The sequence below is a fragment of the Oncorhynchus masou genome, chromosome 28 (genome assembly GCF_036934945.1).
Source record: "Oncorhynchus masou masou isolate Uvic2021 chromosome 28, UVic_Omas_1.1, whole genome shotgun sequence".
Classification (NCBI taxonomy): Eukaryota; Metazoa; Chordata; class Actinopteri; order Salmoniformes; family Salmonidae; genus Oncorhynchus; species Oncorhynchus masou.
In genome coordinates, this window is record NC_088239.1 from 62083673 (window position 1) to 62103529 (window position 19857).

The 19857-nt window shown below is 43.8% G+C and overlaps 1 protein-coding gene across 2 annotated transcripts in view; it reads left to right on the forward strand.

Annotated features, from left to right (window-relative positions):
- Nucleotides 1-17056, forward strand: part of LOC135518024 (cytospin-A-like) — a 46186-nt gene extending 29130 nt beyond the window's left edge. Inside the window, exons 9-15 of one of the 2 annotated variants that reach the window (XM_064942847.1) lie at nt 2021-2099; nt 6397-6477; nt 6677-6818; nt 8239-8341; nt 12650-12766; nt 12868-12927; nt 13685-17056. In XM_064942847.1, coding sequence (XP_064798919.1) covers nt 2021-2099; nt 6397-6477; nt 6677-6818; nt 8239-8341; nt 12650-12766; nt 12868-12927; nt 13685-13774 — 672 coding nt within the window. In that variant the 3' untranslated portion in view covers nt 13775-17056. The remainder of the gene's footprint in view (nt 1-2020; nt 2100-6396; nt 6478-6676; nt 6819-8238; nt 8342-12649; nt 12767-12867; nt 12928-13684) is intronic. The other variant, XM_064942848.1, reaches the window with a different exon arrangement.
- Nucleotides 17057-19857: the final 2801 nt, after the last annotated feature.

Genomic DNA, 19857 nt, shown 5'->3' on the forward strand with positions numbered 1-19857 from the left:
CTCCTTTGACCCCAACATATATTAATGTAAAGTAATCAATACATTCTAGTATGGTAACATAAATAAGTATATTTCAAGCTAGAAAAAAACAACTGTTGACCGAGAGTTGTCTGTTCTTTCGACCAAGCGATTGGTTTACATTTGAAGAAGGGTATTTTTCCATATATAGACACACCATATATTTGAATAAAATCAACTATATGTAGGCTACTGAGCTTGTCTGATGCTTTAAGCACTGTAATTTAAAAATTAAGACAAATTACTAAAGAGGGAGCCAGAGATCAATAAAGCCTAACCAGAAGAAGAAAAAAACTGGTCCGTTTTAGTCCACCCATCTGATTCACAGGCGTGTCTTCTGTGTCATCATTTAAAAAATATATATTTGCCACTGCTCGACTACAAAAATCTTGGTCGACCAACAGCCTATCGACCAAACAATCGACCAGTCGCCTAAATGGGGTCAGCCCTAATCCATAGCAACAGCTCCACTGGGGCTGCTCTGCTCAATGATGAGATCTGTTATGAGCATGAGAAAATGGCTCCGATTCAAAATGTTAGTGATAACTGAGCCTTACCTGTACCCAACTTCTTAATGAAAAAACAGGCCTTACCCAGTCCTAACCCGATGTATGTCGGGTAGCTCTAATATAGGGTGTCCACCTTCTCTGCCCAGAGTGGTTGAAATCACGCTGTGGTGATGAAATCTCACTTCCTTATGTTATAAAATACATTTTACCAAGACAAATATGATTCTTCATGTTCTGAATCGTTCAGTGGGGTCTTTCTCTAACATATCATTTATATCTATATATTATATAGCATACCACTGCTGGCTTGCTTCTGAAGCAAGGCAGGGTTGGCCCTGGTCAGTCCTGGATGGGAGACCAGATGCTGCTGGAAGTGGTGTTGGAGGGCCAGTAGGAGGCACTCTTTCCTCTGGTTTAAAAAAATATATCCCAATGCCCCAGGGCAGTGATTGGGGACATTGCCCTGTGTAGGGTGCAGTCTTTCGGATGGGACGTTAAACGGGTGTCCTGACTCTCTGAGGTCATTAAAGATCCCATGGCACTTATCATAAGAGTAGGGGTGTTGACCCCGGTGTCCTGGCTAAATTCCCAATCTGACCCTCAGACCATCATGGTCACCTAATAATCCTCAGTTTACAATTGGCTCATTCACCCCACTCCTCTCCCCTGTAACTATTCCCCAGGTTGTTGCTGCAAATGAGAACGTGTTCTCAGTCAACTTACCTGGTAAAATAACAGATATATTTAAAAAAATATATATCCAAAAAGTCAGATTTTGTAACCTAATACATCCGATAATAAGTACCAAGATGTGACAGAGCAGTACCTCTTTCTCACAGACACTTTTGAGGATTTGACATGTTCTTGTTGTCATCTGCAAAGTTGTTCCCTCTTGTTAGAAAGGATTTGAAAATAAAAAGCTTGCGGTACGCTCTTTGCTCCATTGACATTTCACAAAGATATGCTTGTTTTTTGTGAAATCTTTGCGAAAAAACAAGAATTTCACATTAATCTGAAGAGTGTACACCTAACTGAAAATACTATGTCATGTCTCAATCGATATCTATCTTCCCTCCTTTTTTTTCTTTGTCCTCCGGGTTAGAGAAGAAAGATGACAAGTTCAACTGTGAGCCTGTCAGTCATCCTTAATTCTCCCACTGCGTCCAGCCTAGCTGACGCAATGCTATTTTCCAGATATTTTAGAAAACATTTTTGGCCCCTTTTTTTCGGCCTCTGTTGATTTAGTCTCCCTAATTTTGGCCATCCAATCCTACAATGGTAAAAACTCCAATAACATTGGAACGGATGATGATGATGGTTTTCTTAGGAGTGTATACACAATTAACATTATTTTACCCATTGGACAAAATATGCATTTTTGATTGGATACCCTACTTCTGGAGTAGTTCTGTTATACTGTCCTCATTAATGAACAATGTTGCTGTAAATGCTAGTGTGTATGTCTGATTCTCTTCAATTGTTCTATGTTTCAGAGGCACACTGCGTCGACCCCCAAGCCCCCATCCTCCATGGTGGACAAGAGGTCCAGTTACACAGACCTCACTATGCCAGGTGGGTACAACGCTGTCTTCATTCATATCATTTAATGGTTGTCCAACAGAACAGACATATTTACATTTTAGTTATTTAGGAGACACTTGTCCAGGGAGTCAGTGCATTCACCTAGTTTAGTAGGTTACCTCACTGCACCATGACCTCACAGATGAACACCACAAGTCCGTCACTGCCGTCCTGATGTCCATGTATAGCTAGGAGGTTGGAATAGTAGAGCGGTGTGTAGCAGACGGGGGATGGGAGATAGGAGGTCAATCTTGAGTGTCAGGTGTAATAATGGAAGAAGGGCCACAGGCACTGCAATCACATGGGGTTCATATAGCAGGCACTGCAATCACATGGGGTTCATATAGCAGGCACTGCAATCACATGGGGTTCATATAGCAGGCACTGCAATCACATGGGGTTCATATAGCAGGCACTGCAATCACATGGGGTTCATATAGCAGGCACTGCAATCACATGGGGTTCATATAGCAGCCCAGCGCAGACAGCCATCGGTGGGGAGGCCACAGTCACTGCAATTACATGAGGTTCATATAGCAGCGCAGACAGCCATCGGTGGGGAGGCCACAGTCACTGCAATCACATGGGGTTCATATAGCAGGCACTGCAATCACATGGGGTTCATATAGCAGCCCAGCGCAGACAGACATCGGTGGGGAGGCCACAGGCACTGCAATCACGAGGTTCATATAGCAGCCCAGCGCAGACGGCCATCGGTGGGGAGGCCACAGTCACTGCAATTACATGAGGTTCATATAGCAGCGCAGACAGCCATCGGTGGGGAGGCCACAGTCACTGCAATCACATGGGGTTCATATAGCAGGCACTGCAATCACATGGGGTTCATATAGCAGGCACTGCAATCACATGGGGTTCATATAGCAGCCCAGCGCAGACAGACATCGGTGGGGAGGCCACAGGCACTGCAATCACGAGGTTCATATAGCAGCCCAGCGCAGACAGCCATCGGTGGGGAGGCCACAGGCACTGCAATCACACGAGGTTCATATAGCAGCCCAGCGCAGACAGCCATCGGTGGGGAGGCCACAGGCACTGCAATCACATGAGGTTCATATAGCAGCCCAGCGCAGACAGCCATCGGTGGTGAGGCCACAGGCACTGCAATCACATGAGGTTCATATAGCAGCCCAGCGCAGACAGCCATCGGTGGGGAGGCCACAGGCACTGCAATCACATGAGGTTCATATAGCAGCCCAGCGCAGACAGCCATCGGTGGGGAGGCCACAGGCACTGCAATCACATGAGGTTCATATAGCAGCCCAGCGCAGACAGCCATCGGTGGGGAGGCCACAGGCACTGCAATCACATGAGGTTCATAAAGCAGCCCAGCGCAGACAGCCATCGGTGGGGAGGCCACAGGCACTGCAATCACATGGGGTTCATATAGCAGCCCAGCGCAGACAGCCATCGGTGGGGAGGCCACAGGCACTGCAATCACATGAGGTTCATAAAGCAGCCCAGCGCAGACAGCCATCAGTGGGGAGGCCACAGTCACTGCAATCACATGAGGTTCATATAGCAGCCCAGCGCAGACAGCCATCGGTGGGGAGGCCACAGTCACTGCAATCACATGAGGTTCATATAGCAGCCCAGCGCAGACAGCCATCGGTGGGGAGGCCACAGGCACTGCAATCACATGAGGTTCATATAGCAGCCCAGCGCAGACAGCCATCGGTGGGGAGGCCACAGGCACTGCAATCACATGAGGTTCATATAGCAGCCCAGCGCAGACAGCCATCGGTGGGGAGGCCACAGGCACTGCAATCACATGAGGTTCATATAGCAGCCCAGCGCAGACAGCCATCGGTGGGGAGGCCACAGTCACTGCAATCACATGAGGTTCATATAGCAGCCCAGTGCAGACAGCCATCGGTGGGGAGGCCACAGGCACTGCAATCACATGAGGTTCATAAAGCAGCCCAGTGCAGACAGCCATCGGTGGGGAGGCCACAGTCACTGCAATCACATGAGGTTCATAAAGCAGCCCAGCGCAGACAGCCATCGGTGGGGAGGCCACAGTCACTGCAATCACATGGGGTTCATATAGCAGCCCAGCGCAGACAGCCATCGGTGGGGAGGCCACAGGCACTGCAATCACATGAGGTTCATAAAGCAGCCCAGCGCAGACAGCCATCGGTGGGGAGGCCACAGTCACTGCAATCACATGAGGTTCATATAGCAGCCCAGCGCAGACAGCCATCGGTGGGGAGGCCACAGTCACTGCAATCACATGAGGTTCATATAGCAGCCCAGTGCAGACAGCCATCGGTGGGGAGGCCACAGGCACTGCAATCACATGAGGTTCATATAGCAGCCCAGCGCAGACAGCCATCGGTGGGGAGGCCACAGGCACTGCAATCACATGAGGTTCATATAGCAGCCCAGCGCAGACAGCCATCGGTGGGGAGGCCACAGGCACTGCAATCACATGAGGTTCATATAGCAGCCCAGCGCAGACAGCCATCGGTGGGGAGGCCACAGTCACTGCAATCACATGAGGTTCATATAGCAGCCCAGTGCAGACAGCCATCGGTGGGGAGGCCAGGCACTGCAATCACATGAGGTTCATATAGCAGCCCAGCGCAGACAGCCATCGGTGGGGAGGCCACAGGCACTGCAATCACATGAGGTTCATATAGCAGCCCAGCGCAGACAGCCATCGGTGGGGAGGCCACAGGCACTGCAATCACATGAGGTTCATATAGCAGCCCAGCGCAGACAGCCATCGGTGGGGAGGCCACAGGCACTGCAATCACATGAGGTTCATATAGCAGCCCAGCGCAGACAGCCATCAGTGGGGAGGCCACAGTCACTGCAATCACATGAGGTTCATATAGCAGCCCAGCGCAGACAGCCATCGGTGGGGAGGCCACAGGCACTGCAATCACATGAGGTTCATATAGCAGCCCAGCGCAGACAGCCATCGGTGGGGAGGCCACAGGCACTGCAATCACATGAGGTTCATATAGCAGCCCAGCGCAGACAGCCATCGGTGGGGAGGCCACAGGCACTGCAATCACATGAGGTTCATATAGCAGCCCAGCGCAGACAGCCATCGGTGGGGAGGCCACAGTCACTGCAATCACATGAGGTTCATATAGCAGCCCAGCGCAGACAGCCATCGGTGGGGAGGCCACAGTCACTGTAATCACATGAGGTTCATATAGCAGCCCAGCGCAGACAGCCATCGGTGGGGAGGCCACAGTCACTGCAATCACATGAGGTTCATATAGCAGCCCAGTGCAGACAGCCATCGGTGGGGAGGCCACAGGCACTGCAATCACATGAGGTTCATATAGCAGCCCAGTGCAGACAGCCATCGGTGGGGAGGCCACAGGCACTGCAATCACATGAGGTTCATATAGCAGCCCAGCGCAGACAGCCATCGGTGGGGAGGCCACAGGCACTGCAATCACATGAGGTTCATATAGCAGCCCAGTGCAGACAGCCATCGGTGGGGAGGCCACAGGCACTGCAATCACATGAGGTTCATATAGCAGCCCAGCGCAGACAGCCATCGGTGGGGAGGCCACAGGCACTGCAATCACATGAGGTTCATAAAGCAGCCCAGCGCAGACAGCCATCGGTGGGGAGGCCACAGTCACTGCAATCACATGGGGTTCATATAGCAGCCCAGCGCAGACAGCCATCAGTGGGGAGGCCACAGGCACTGCAATCACATCAGGTTCATATAGCAGCCCAGTGCAGACAGCCATCGGTGGGGAGGCCACAGGCACTGCAATCACATCAGGTTCATAAAGCAGCCCAGTGCAGACAGCCATCGGTGGGGAGGCCACAGGCTCAGACAACAGGGCTTTGCCCTAAATGGCATCCTATTCCTCCATTTTATATAGAGCTCTATAGGCCTGGTCAAAATTAGTGCATTTAATGGGGAATATGGTGTCATTTTTGGATGCAGACGAGGAGTAAAAAGAGCATGCCACAGTGGATGTAGATGCCTGTTCACACACTTCTTAAGAGCCACCGTTGCTAACTCAGCTCACACTCAGTTTTTCCACTTAGCTTGGCACAAAAGCAGCCAACTGTGAGCCTAACAAAGCTCTAGTTTTATATTTAGGAAAAGTCTGTTTGTATTAACGGGTATTAATGTAATAACTTGGGCTCTGAAGTGTGCTTATTTACTGGCTGGATGATTTTATGGATCGGGGTTATGACTTGCCCCCTGCTTCAACCAACATACTTCCATATTTAGTTAATTTGAGGGTTCATTTAGAGTACTAGGGACTGTGTTCTCCATCCCCAACAGCAGATCACCTGCTCCGGGCCTCACCTGGGACCCCCTCTGCCCTCCAGAGGGTCCCCAACATGGACTCCAAGTCCCTCTCAGGTGTGTGTTTTACTATATGCACCTGTCTGATGCTGTATCATACATTTGCGACTGTGTGCTGTGCTCCAAATTACTTTATTGTGGCTTGATAGTGAAAGTAATGTGATTGTGGTGCAGATAACACTGTGGTTAACTACTTCTTCAGTCATCACAGTGACCCATGTTCCAGTAAGTGACCTTTCTCCTGTCTTGTCCCCAGTGTCCCGAAGGTGCAGTGAGGAGCTGAAGAGGGACATGTCTGCCTCAGAGAACACTGCCTCGGCCTCCCTCATCACCTCCTCCCTTTCAGCTGCCTCCTCCCCCACCACTTCAGTCACCCCCTCCGCAAGGGGACGCTTACGGTATGGACTCCCTCTCTCTGTGTGTGCCTGCCTGCCTCATATATATATATAGATATAGATATAGATATAGATATAGATAGAGAGATATAGATATAGATATAGATATAGATAGAGAGATATAGATATAGATATAGATATAGATAGAGAGATAGATCTATCTATCTATCTATCTATATCTATATCTATATCTCTCTATCTATATCTATCTATCTATCTATCTCTCCTGCAATATCAGTTCTGTTATACTCACAGACAATATTTTTACAGTTTTGGAAACTTTAGAGTGTTTTCTATCCTAAGCTGTCAATTATATGCATATTCTAGCATCTGGTCCTGAGAAATAGGCAGTTTACTTTGGGAACGTTATTTTTCAAAAAATAAAAATAGTGCCCCCTAGCTTCAATAGTGCCCCCTGACTATTGCAGCTGGAAACGGCTGATATCTACATCGGCGAACAGAGGCCCATTCATCTACCATCAGTCCTGTGTTCCAATGGCACGTTGTTGGCTAATCCAAGTTTATAATTTTAAAAGGCTAATTGATCATTAGAAAATAATTTTGCAATTAGTTAGCACAGCTGAAAACTGTTGTCCTGATTAAAGAAGCAATATAACTGGCCTTTATAGACTTGTTGGGTATCTGGAGCATCAGCATTTGTGGGTTCGATTACAGGCTCAAAATGTCCAGAAACAAAAATTTATTCTGAAACTCGTCAGTGTGTTCTTGTTCTGAGAAATGAAAGCTATTGCATGCGAGAAATTGCCAAGAAACTGAAGATCTGGTACAACGCTGTGTACTACTCCCTTCCCAGAACAGCACAAACTGGCTCTAACCAGAATAGAAAGAGTGGGAGGCCCAGTGCACAACTGAACAAGAGGACAAGTACATTAGTGTCTCGTTTGAGAAACAGACACCTCATAAGTCCTCAACTGGCAGCTTCATTAAATAGTACCCGCAAAACACTAGTCTCAATGTCAACAGTGAAGAGGCGACTCCAGGATAGACACTAATGTATTTGTCCTCTTGCTCAGTTGTACACCGGAGCTTCCCACGCCCTTTTTCTATCCTGGTTAGAGCCTGTTTGCGCTGAATTATGGAAGGATTATTTTGTCCACAGCTTGACTTGCTAGTCGGTGAATGTAGGGGATGAACAAAAAAAAAACGCATTGTATTTTTTGAGGTTTTCAATGCCACGCTGATGTGTTGTAGATTTTCCTCTTCTGAAAGGTGCACTGAGGCAGTTTGTCAGACACAGATATAGCCTAGTGCTGGACTGAAAAGCAAGCTTAATGGAGAATCTCCTTTGCCAATCCTTTTTAGTCCAAGATCAGGCTAAATATGTGTCTGTAAAACCGCCCCTATGTGTCTGCTTTATTCTTTCTGTTCATGTGTTCTTTCATGTCCTTCCGTGTGTCCATAGGGAGGAGAGAAAAGACACCCTGTCTGCACTGGCCAGGGAGTACGGGGGGTCCAAGAGGAACGCCCTGCTGAAGTGGTGCCAGAAGAAGACTGAAGGATACCTGGTAATAACCAACAGGGTGGGAAAAGGGTGGAGGGTACAGGCTGGCGGTAAGACACACAGGTGCATGCACACACCAACTTAGGCGACTTACTTACTTCATCCCATTGGACAATGTTTGGTTTCTCAACAGGTTTGGATGCAGGAAAGAATATCAGATCATTACCGTTACTGTTTTGATCAGCAACGCCTTATGCTCTATATGGAATAGCTGCAAACACAGATGGTAAACGCTGTGTTTCCTTCCTGTTCGTTTCCAATCAGTTCCCCTTCCTTCTCCTTCCAGGCTTTTAAGATGTTTACCCACCAGGCAGCATTAAGGATGCCCTGTGTAGTTACCATGGTAGCAGTTAGGCTTTGCCCTCTCCAGGAAGTGTGCCAGACTTCGCCCTAGTCCCGGCCTCTCCTCTGCCAACTTGACCTCTCCTCTCGCTGAAACTCTGACGGTATGGGCAAGGGCACGTTGGCACAGATGGGCATTGTGGGGAACTGTGTAGGGTAAAAAAAAAATAGAGGATTATAGTCTCTGTTGTAGCACAAGCGTTCTTAGCCGTTCAGTTTGGGAAATAGAAAGACAAGGCGTTTAATACTATGTTAAATAGCCTCTCTACTTTTTTGTCTTTTCTGTTGGTTTCTGGCAGGGGCAGTCCCCTGTCTCCTCTCCAAGTCGTAAATGTTCTCTGTCTCTCTCTCTGTCTCTGTCTCTTACCCCTTTTTGTCATTGTTTTCAGGAGTACTGTAGTTAATGTGTTCATTACCTGTGCTCTGGTGCTGCGAGGAGCCATGCTCACTGTAAACACTGCAACCAGCCATGCCTCTCCTACTGTAGCTCAGCCCTGTTTTCCCACAGATTGTACCTTAATGTTCTCTGCTGAGCTCGTCCTGTTGCTTTTATTCTCCAGCTCTATCCATCGGTGGTTCATATATTTTTCTGCCAACACTGGTAAAGCAAGGGGATGCAGAGAGAATACTTACCTTCAACCGAGCACATATGTATGTGTTCCTTGTTGCTACGTTTGTTTGCATTTTAACAGTCCTTTCTCAAAAGTTTCATTGTGGAAAAAGGTTCTGAGGAAAAGATGCACTTTAATAACCCATGTAGTCACTAACTATGGTGAGCCAGAGTTTCTTTGTGGAAAAAGGTTCTGAGGAAAAGATGCACTTTAATAACCCATGTAGTCACTAACTATGGTGAGCCAGAGTTTCTTTGTGGAAAAAGGTTCTGAGGAAAAGATGCACTTTAATAACCCGTGTAGTCACTAACTATGGTGAGCCAGAGTTTCTTTGTGGAAAAAGGTTCTGAGGAAAAGATGCGCTTTAATAACCCATGTAGTCACTAACTATGGTGAGCCAGAGTTTCTTTGTGGAAAAAGGTTCTGAGGAAAAGATGCACTTTAATAACCCATGTAGTCACTAACTATGGTGAGCCAGAGTTTCTTTGTGGAAAAAGGTTCTGAGGAAAAGATGCACTTTAATAACCCGTGTAGTCACTAACTATGGTGAGCCAGAGTTTCTTTGCCCGCTGCATGCGTAGTCCTGGTTAATACCAATGACACAGGTGCTGTGATCCTGGAGAGACAGTGAATTGGGGTCCCACAGAGAGCAATGACACCTCTTGGAGGAGCTCCCAGGCACTCTCCCCTCTTCCCTGCTCCACACTGCAGTGTTCCTTGTGTACTGGCGCCCTAGTGTCTGGACCATTTCCTTCTGCCCATGTCCCCTGACTCTCGGCTTCTCTGATAATTGACACAGGTCCCCTGTGACCCTTAGTAGAGAGTTTGACAGGGACTGCGTCCCAAATGGCATCCTATTCCCTATATAGTGCCCTAGGGGGTGAGAAGGTTGGGATGGGGTTACTGAGTTTCCATCGTCTCTGGTAGAGGAAGCTGTCATCTAACATTCTTACAGTGCATTCAGAAAGTATTCAGAGTCTAATATGCTGACCACACGCGAGCGTTGCAAAATATATTTAGAAATCTATGTTATTCAATTATTGCACCCACACTGCTCGCACGCGTCAATGAGCGTCTGCGTTGCCAAGGGCTAAAATAGAACTCCTTTCTATTTCTGGCACAGAATCAATGGAAACAGGATGCACCTGAGCTCAATTTCGAGTATCATAGTAAGGGGTCTGAATATTTATGTATTTCTTGTTTTTATTTGTAGTAAATTTTCAAATTATTTCTAAACCTGTTTTTGCATTGTCATTATGGGGTATTGTGTGTAGATCAATGAGGATTTGTTTTATTTAATCCATTTTAGAATAAGGCTGTAACGTAACACAAAGCAGAGTAAGTCAAGGGGTCTGAATACTTTCCAAATACACTGTAGTGGGCTGACTACAAAGCCATTTATAGTCATGGGACAAGAATAAGTCTCTTTCCACAGCACTTTCTAGAGAGACACACACACATAGTGTTTGGACACACGTGAGGTGTGTGTGTGCATCCCAATTGAAGGGCATCCATCCGTGTGGCACATTAAAAAGGTTAAGCCAACCGAACATGAATCCCCCCTACATACCGTACCTGGTCATAACAACAGGGCTATAAAGGCCCAGACACACACACACACACACACACAGTAGGCCCTAAATAGCTTCCCGTTGTATATTACGTGGGTTAGAGAGGGGAGCCGTGGGATGCAAGTCGATGGAGATAAACTTGTCCACTAAGCAAACACATAGTGATAAAGTAGTGAAGCTCATACAATGGACTCTTTGATCATCTCTCACTTGAGTGCAAGTCAGTGTGAAGAAACACTAGTGTGCTAAAACTAGTACGTTCTTACACTTCCTTTGAAAAACCACAGTTTGCATCATCTACTGTTGACAGCTGTTGGGGATGACATGGTGAAACATAAGAATGGCCTCGGGCTCAGTGTTTCCTCTGCAATCTTTTGTGGCGCTGCGCCGTGGCTAAATCCTATAATATAGTTGAGCTGTCAGCCGCACTGTTTCACTATGCTTTTATTCATCTAGAAAGAGGGCAATATTTTATTAATGTAGTAGTGTTTTCCGCTAGAAAGCTATGACCTTTGGCTTTCAGCGGGAATTGTTTATTTATATTGGAGAAAAACACTTTCCAGCCCATACGATCTAGTACTCAATAAGAGTATAATAATACATAAACAAGTATGATGGTATGATAAAACAAAAATTGTGAATGAATAAGCCTTTTTATTCTTTATTATACATATAAATAATCTGTTTTAGGAACATCTACCCCAAATATTTCACCCTCTTTATTACTTTACCAATGACAAATATTTCACCCTCTTTATTACTTTACCAATGACATTAGTGTTAGTCAAAATCTGTTACATTTCTGGATGTCTCAATCAACATTTGGGACACTGACTGCATCCGACGTAAAACATCATGAATAAAAAAACAGACAACCCCTAGTAGAATAGTTTGTCTATTTCCTAGCCGGCTTGTTGTTGTGTGTTCTACGCAAGATACATATTCCTCAAGGTGTATTCAAGTTGCGAGTGTCATAGGGAAGGAAACATGCTTTCTGACCTGCAGTCAATAAACATCTATTCTTAGTCCCATCACGGGACAGAAGACGTTTTAATGGCCATCGTTAGAAAGAGGAATCCCACTTTTAAATATGCTCAAACTTCACAATTTAGCAGCATCATGGTTAAGCATGTTACACCGCTCCGCAATTCGCCATGAGTGTGAAGGGGAGAATGAGGCTAAATGTAACAGGTCAATTATAGGGTAACTTGGGGGGTAAAATGTCACCCTACCTCCAATCTTTTCTTTGGAAATTGTGGTGAGACCGATGCATATTTTGAGTTGAGCAAGAGTAGTGGCAACCAGGGAAAGTGTTAGAGGGGAAAATGGTGACATGAAGGGGTAACTCAATATTAGGAAAGTGTTCCTAATGTTTGGAATTCTGTGCATATTCACTGTTTTGGGAAAAAATGTATCAATTTGATGCTAACTAGTTAAAATATCATATTTGGGATCTACCTAATGATTAGCCCAATAGGGTAAATGCAGGTGGGCAACCCAATGCTTCAGCGTATTTATTTATAGCCACTATGCTGCATCAGTTGGGCTACAGGTGACAATGCTTTTTGCTAATAGCATACCTTATAATATGGACTGTGCATAGGCTATATTCATGCCATGGTCCAAAATGTCTAACAACATATTGGTAAAATGATTTTGACACATTTCTGGAGTTGGAAATCAGCAAAACAAGCTCTTCTCCAACTGCTACACATTCTGTAGAGGAAACACTGCTAGGGCTGCTATTAGATGGCCTTTAGTGTTATGCTCTTTCTCTCCTCTCTCCAGAACATTGATATCACCAACTTCAGCAGCAGCTGGAACGACGGGCTGGCCTTCTGTGCTGTTCTCCACACCTACCTGCCTGCCCACATTCCCTACCTGGAGCTCTCCAGCCAGGACAAGGTGAGATGAACCCCCTCAGTCCACTGACCAGAAGGTTCTTAGTATGGAAATTATATACATGTAGTTCCTTCATCAAATGTATTTTCTCCCTTTTCCTTCAGAAGCGAAATTTCACACTGGCTTTCCAGGCCGCTGAAAGTGTCGGGATCAAGTCCTCATTGGTTGGTGCCCAAGCTAAAATGAACTGATATTTGACTAGCACTCAAAAGTATAGAATGAAATGACCAAGATGCTTTATATGGCTGGAGGGGTGAGAGACATGTTCCCATATCCCTTCCTCCCATCTGCGTCTTGCCTCTTGTCAATTTTACAACCCGTTAGATATTAAATTATAACTTAACTTTTTTTACAACCAAATCTATATTTGTGATGTAAATGGCATGTTACAGAAGGATCCCGGCACATTTTTGAGAAACTTAACCTAACCCGTGATTCAGTACAGGGGCTCTGAATAAACATGAACAAATAATCCAAAAACCACCAATATACCTCCTTTCAGAAACAGAAAAGCTCTCAGTATAGTGATTCGGGTGATTAGATGGTGTACACCAAATTGTCATTCCAAACATTATCCACAACATTATATTCCATTTTGTTTTGACTTGAGCGATACATCTCCGTCCATTCTAGCATGGAGAATAGAACAGGCTCGAGTCGCACATATGGAATATAACATTGCGGATGAAGTTTGGAATGACACAATTCTCCTTTAAGAAGATGCAGTAACACCTCGCAACCTTTCTCTGGTGGAAGGTATGGTGATGTGTTACTCCTAGGTCAGAACTTTATTCCTCACGGTCTCTCACTGACAGTATTCTAAACACACAATTTGCAGCGAAAGAAAGTATGCAGTGTGATGTGCATTTTGTACTGCAATACATCTAACATGTCTCTCTTTTGTTTTTCTTTCTCTCTCAGGACATTGGAGAGATGGTGCACACAGAGAGGCCTGACTGGCAGAGTGTGATGACCTATGTCACTGCCATCTACAAGTACTTTGAGACGTGACCCATCTTCAAGCCTGAACACATCGCCCACACACACATCCAGCCAGGGATGTCAACGCAACACTGGACAACCTTAGAGCAACATCAGCCAATGCTACCTGCGAAGACATCTGGGACCCTGAGTTCTATGTTATGCTGCATAGCTTACCTAATTCAGCCAATATATTCCATGTTTACACTGCAATTTTCTACAAACCCTTGGCTTGGGATGCTCATGTGGCTTCTCAGTTTGATTGAATTCTTCAGACTAGGCTGTGGATAGACTGAGGCCATGGGTATTAGACAATGTGTTGAACTGTCCTTCAACTTTCCCTGGGTCAGTGACTTCCTGTATACTCAAGTCTTCTGGCCTCTTGACCCCAGTCCTATGTGAACTCTGTGCTGCAGTAGCCTACACCATCATTACCTCCAACGTTACACTGTAGTTCATGTTTAGCTAGCTGAAAGAATGTGTGTATGGTTTTGGATTTGGAATACTGCTAAGAACAGGATTGCCTTTTTAAAATGCCTTTGGCTTTGTCCATTTGGTCACTAAGCTCAATGACTTGAGGGTAAATGTAAATGTAAAGGGTAAGAGTGATTTACCTGACTGACAGAGGGTCCAGCCTAATTATGGGTGTTCCAACTAGGCTGTTTTAGCCCAATGCTTTGCTGGGATATTTATTCCAAAGTGATGATAACTTCATACGAATCAATGCCATGGTTGTCTCTTGTTTTTGCCAATTATGACAATGAGCATTGACCCATTAGGAATATTAATAATACACAGGACTTATAGTGCTTTTTAAAGGACCCGAAGTCAGAGTTCAATCACATTGACGTCTTTTAGTCCATTTATTATTTCTCAGTCCGTTGTGTCCAAACTCGGTAAGCGTGATGGTTGGCCACCACGGCCAGTCTCTGGTTTTACAGTGAGGTCCCTGTAGCACACCCATTCATAAATGAGCTGAACAACACAGGGAGCTGACTTGATAAGCTAACAGTTTGGGCATTAAGGTAAAACCACCACTTACTGTTCAGCAAATCCTCCCTGGTTTCAAAGCACAACGGGGTGTGAGGCTCTTACTTAAATGGAATGCGTTTAAACCTTCATCAATGCCATAAAAACCACAACGTTTCAAAGCCATTGGGTGTACTACACACAGTAAAGCCCCTTCCTCCAGCACAGGAAATCATATTAGCGATGAATGTTCCCACACATGGGAAAAGCTTACAATCGTTATTTGCTTTGAAGTAGTTAAATAAGTATGTATGAGAACTTATGAGCTGTGTTTTGGTACATTGGAATATTCTCCTTATACTGAGATACCATGTGAATATTTCATAACATGTTGTTGTTGCTCATAAAGGCATCTGATAAGGTTTCCACAGCTAAGATGAGCTACAGTCATTTAAATGGTACTAGTCATTGCCAGGAATCAAGGCTAATAGACAGTGTATAAAACATTACGAACACCTTCCCTCGGAATAGCCTCAATTTGTCGGGGCATGGACTCTTCCATGTTACAATGCTTCCCACAATGGAGCCCACAGTTGTGTCAAGTTATATACACGGGAAACTGTTGAGCATGAAAAATCCAGCAGTGTTGCAGTTCTTGACACAAAACAGTACAGTGTGCCTGGCACCTACTACCATACCCTGTTCTTGCCCATTCACCCTCTGAATGGCACACACACAATCCATGTCTTAATTGTGTCGAGGCTTAAAAATCTTTTAACCCGTCTCCCCTTCCTCTACACTGATTGAAGTGGATTTAACAGGTGACATCAATAAGGGATCATAGCTTTCCCCTGGATCCACCTGATCAGTCTATGTTATGGAAAGAGCAGTTGTTCTTAATGTTTTGTACACTCGGTGTAATGTAAACCTTCCAGTTATAGGGTAAGTTGGTGTAACACGCACCCTGCCTGTACATCTTACAGGAACCACTTCATGTCACAATCTTTCCCCAACACTTTCCCTGGTTGCCACTGTTTCTCAACAAAAAAAAGTTATATCTGTCTCATCACAGAGTGATTCTGAGGTAGGGTGATGTTTTACCCCCCCAAGTTACCAGACAATTGATCTGTTCCATTTTGTCTCACACCCCTATGTACTCGTGGTGAATTGCGGAGCGGTGTAACTACTTACACGGAACACTATGGTCATGATTTTGTTAGGACACTTGTCATGTTTTGGTTAAGTTGGTGTTTTGGTTTCTACAGTTCCTGGTTTGGACCTTGTAATATGTTATCCGATGAAATGTACTCGTTCATAAATAAGAGAATTGGGCTACATTATAAAGGTCTCTGATGTCTCGCTGTAATATGAATTGGATCTAAAGTAGACTGAGCATACCTAGAGCTTGTTATGTACTGTATGGGAACACTTCTCAAAGTAAAGAGTTGCCAGTCCGTCCTAGCTAACAGTAGGCAGGATGCCAATGTATTCTTATTTCCTTCTCTCCTTTTATAGCTCCACTCTGTTTAGTCAATGATTTAAAGACATGCTCTGGTACTTTTGTGACTAATAAGTTGTTTTTTTAACCTGCCGCTTTGGGCTGGATGTGTCAGTGTAGTTCATACATAATCTATGAGCTGAATTACTCTCTTACCTCAATTAACCACGAAATCCGTTGTTTGAAAGTGACTGATTTCTAAACGCTGTGCTGTCATCCCATGTGGGCCAGCACCCAAGCAGTTCAGGTTCCAGCCAATGAGATTCAGGCCCTTGCCATTTTAAATGACAGCTAGCAAGAATCACACAGCAGAGCGAGAACGAGAGAAATGACGTGGTGCACAATCTGCCGACGTGATGTAGTAAGCAATTTTCGGGGACCACTTTTGGCTCGTGGGTGCTACTTTTAGAACTACTGGCTAAAAAGTACCAGAGAATCCCTTTAAGGTCCCTGGGCTCATTTGACCATGGTTGAGCCTCCAACTACTCGTGTCAGAGGACCATTGAGTTAAAAGCATTCCCAAATACAAACTGGGTTGACTTAACAGTTGTCCTCAATGTAAAGTTAACACTACTTGGCCGTTTTAACTTATTACGAAATTTAAAAAGTATTTTGTTTTTTGAATGAGGTGAAAAGCATATTCAAAGAAAATGTAATGATGCTTTTTTTATTCACTTTTGTGTGTGTTTGTGTTGAAGCTTGTATCTTGATGCAATACAAATGACTGCAGTTGAATTCACTGAATAACTTAAATCATATTTTCTTATTGTTCTTTTTTTAGACATCTGTAATCTATTATTGATTCCGTTTTTTAATTCCCCATTGCTAATAAACTGTCACACTGAAAGTTACATGCCTTACAGGCTTATTTGTATTTATAAAAAAAAATGTAAGCTAGAATTGAGTTCTTGGCCACTTGAATACTTCTCTCTGAGACTACAAAGTAGAATGTTTGCTTTGCTCCAATGCAGATTAAAGCACTAGTTCTAATGCCACAGGCACCACATCCTATATTCACATACCCACACGGGTCGTTTGTGTGGGCTTGACCCTACACTTCTTTCCTCATCTGCCTTGCAAGGAAATGGTTTGTAATAAATGTTGCTACCTGTAAGGTTGCTGTCAACACTCTTGTAACAAGATTGCAGTCATCTTGGTACACAAGTTGACAATTATTTTAGTCTTTCTCTTTCATGTTATTCAATTGTTACCATGCACCTGCAGCAAAGATATAGCTCAGATGTGCGAGTGCCTTTTGAATCACTGTCTATGGTAGAATTAGCTGATTAGCATTTCATTTTTTTTGGGGGGGGGGTAAATACAGGTGAATATATTGTTAAAAGTCACATTGTCTGAGAGAGATTTACATGGTTATCAAAATGTCACGGCAGGATAATCCTACACGAAATACAGTCCCTATGTTAAGTACTTTTTCAAATCCCCTATGGGGAAAAATTAATGGTGGAAAAACAATTGGAACCATTTCCCTGTTTGACCGCTAGGTTTTATGGGTATTATGTCACCCCCACTGTGGGGCTCTATGCTTTTCAGCCATGATTAACCTGAACATGTCAATGTAATCTCCTCATCATTGAAACTGATCCTGGTCACTTTAATATAACAAACACACATCTGAGCTACCTCAACTCTGTTTTCAATTTCTTTAACACCTTTTAAATTTATTTTACCTTTATTTAACTAGGCAAGTCAATTAAGAACAAATTCTTATTTTCAATGCCGGCCTAGTGGGTTAACTGCCTTGTTCAGGGGCAGAACAACACCACCTTTCCGTTGCAAGTCTAACCTCTAACCACTAGGCTACCTGCCTGTTGATTGGCTCATTGAAGGTGTCTCTCCCCAGCAATCACATAAAGTTCTGAGAACCACATGTTTCTTAAAGCTTGGTGAGTGTGTTTGTCATATAGTTAATTTACATACAACTTTCTGGGAATGGTGCAGGACAGTTGATTGGCTTTGGAAAATTCTCAGCACATTTAAGGAACTTGACAAAAAAAACAACTTTTTTTATTACTTTAACAGAACGTTTCCTAAAAGTTCAAACATGGTTAAATGTCATTTAAATGGTGGTAATGTTTTAGGAATGTTCTCCCATTGGTTCGACATTGGGAATGTTCTCAAATAGTTCAGAGAACCTTAAGAAACAACATTCTGTGGGAATTTCAGTACTTAAGCATAATGTTTCCTACAGGTTTCCATTGGTTCTACTTAGTCATGTGCTCATTGTTCCGAGAACGTTAAGATAACGTTAGTAACGTTTAGAGAATGTTCTAAGAATGTTATCTAAAAACAAATATATTTGGTTTTCAGCATCAACAAAATGCTCTAAGGAAATTAATTTATATCTGTCCTATCAGTGTTTGGAGTTTTTTTTAAGTTAACCAAAAATAAGCTAGCAGTGTTACTGAAAGTCTTGACACACTCAGTGAAAGTTTTAAGGATGTTATTTTAAAAAATCCAAATCTATCATTTCAGTTCTCAGAGCGTTAATAAAACCTCCCAGGAAAACATTCTCAGAAACTCCCTGCAACCTAAAAAAATAAACTTCCTGGAAGAGGTGAAATTTTCACTTCTCTTCTCAGAACGTTTGAAAAACCTGTTTTAAGAGTGAGGAAACGTATGGGTTCGTTCCCACAACTAATTTTAAACCCAAAACATACTTTCCTACAACTTCCAAGGAACCAGATATGCTAGCTAGGTTTCCTCTTTGTTTCGATACCAAACGAAACGGGTGACACATGCGTTTGTCTTCAGAACAGCGCGCGCATGGATGAGAGCGCATGCTATTGCGTTTTGCTGTCCCAACTTCTGAGAGCATCTCAAGAGGAGATATTTTGTTTCTAATGTACACGTTTAAAATGTACAGTCATATCTTTTTTCTTTACAATATATAATTCCTAGACTAATTTCTAATTTTTGAAGAAAATCGGATTATGTGAAGAATATGAGGACGCATGTAGCCTATGGAGAGAAGGTTTGAGAATATGTTGTGCATTTGCGTCAGTGGATATCATCTAATATGGCAAGACAAAAGAGCAAGTATTGTTTTTATTCTATATTTTTAAAGAGTAATAAGAATAACTATTTGTTGTCAAGAGGCAAATATCCCCAATCTCAAAGTGTCTCTTAGGTCATTTGTGTGAAACAGTGTCTAAATTGTGAAAAGTTCAGAGTGTATTTTTGTGTGCTTTTAATTTAGTTTTTTACACACAATTGTTTTGGTTATTTAATGAACTTGTTCCCTCCCCTTTACATTAAAATCATAGTAAACAAAAATGTAACTAAGAAAATCGGGCTACAATAAGCTTCATAACTCAATTACTACAATAATACTTCTAGAGTCCTACTCTTTGCAGTCTTCCTGAATTGACTGAGCTGAAATGGAATTGAGCCCAATCTTGTCATCTATTAATATAAAAACAGGTTGATTATGTTAACATATTGGGAAACTTTATACTGAGAATGTCTATCATACTTATCACCTTGATATAGTACAGATGCCCATTGGTCACTTGTTTTGGCAGGGCCAGCTCTAGCCTTTAACCTTAACCCTTCCCATGGAAGGGTTAAGCAGGGACCCATAAATTACCCTTGCGTTGTTTGCTAGGCTTTGAGCTGTGTTTATGTC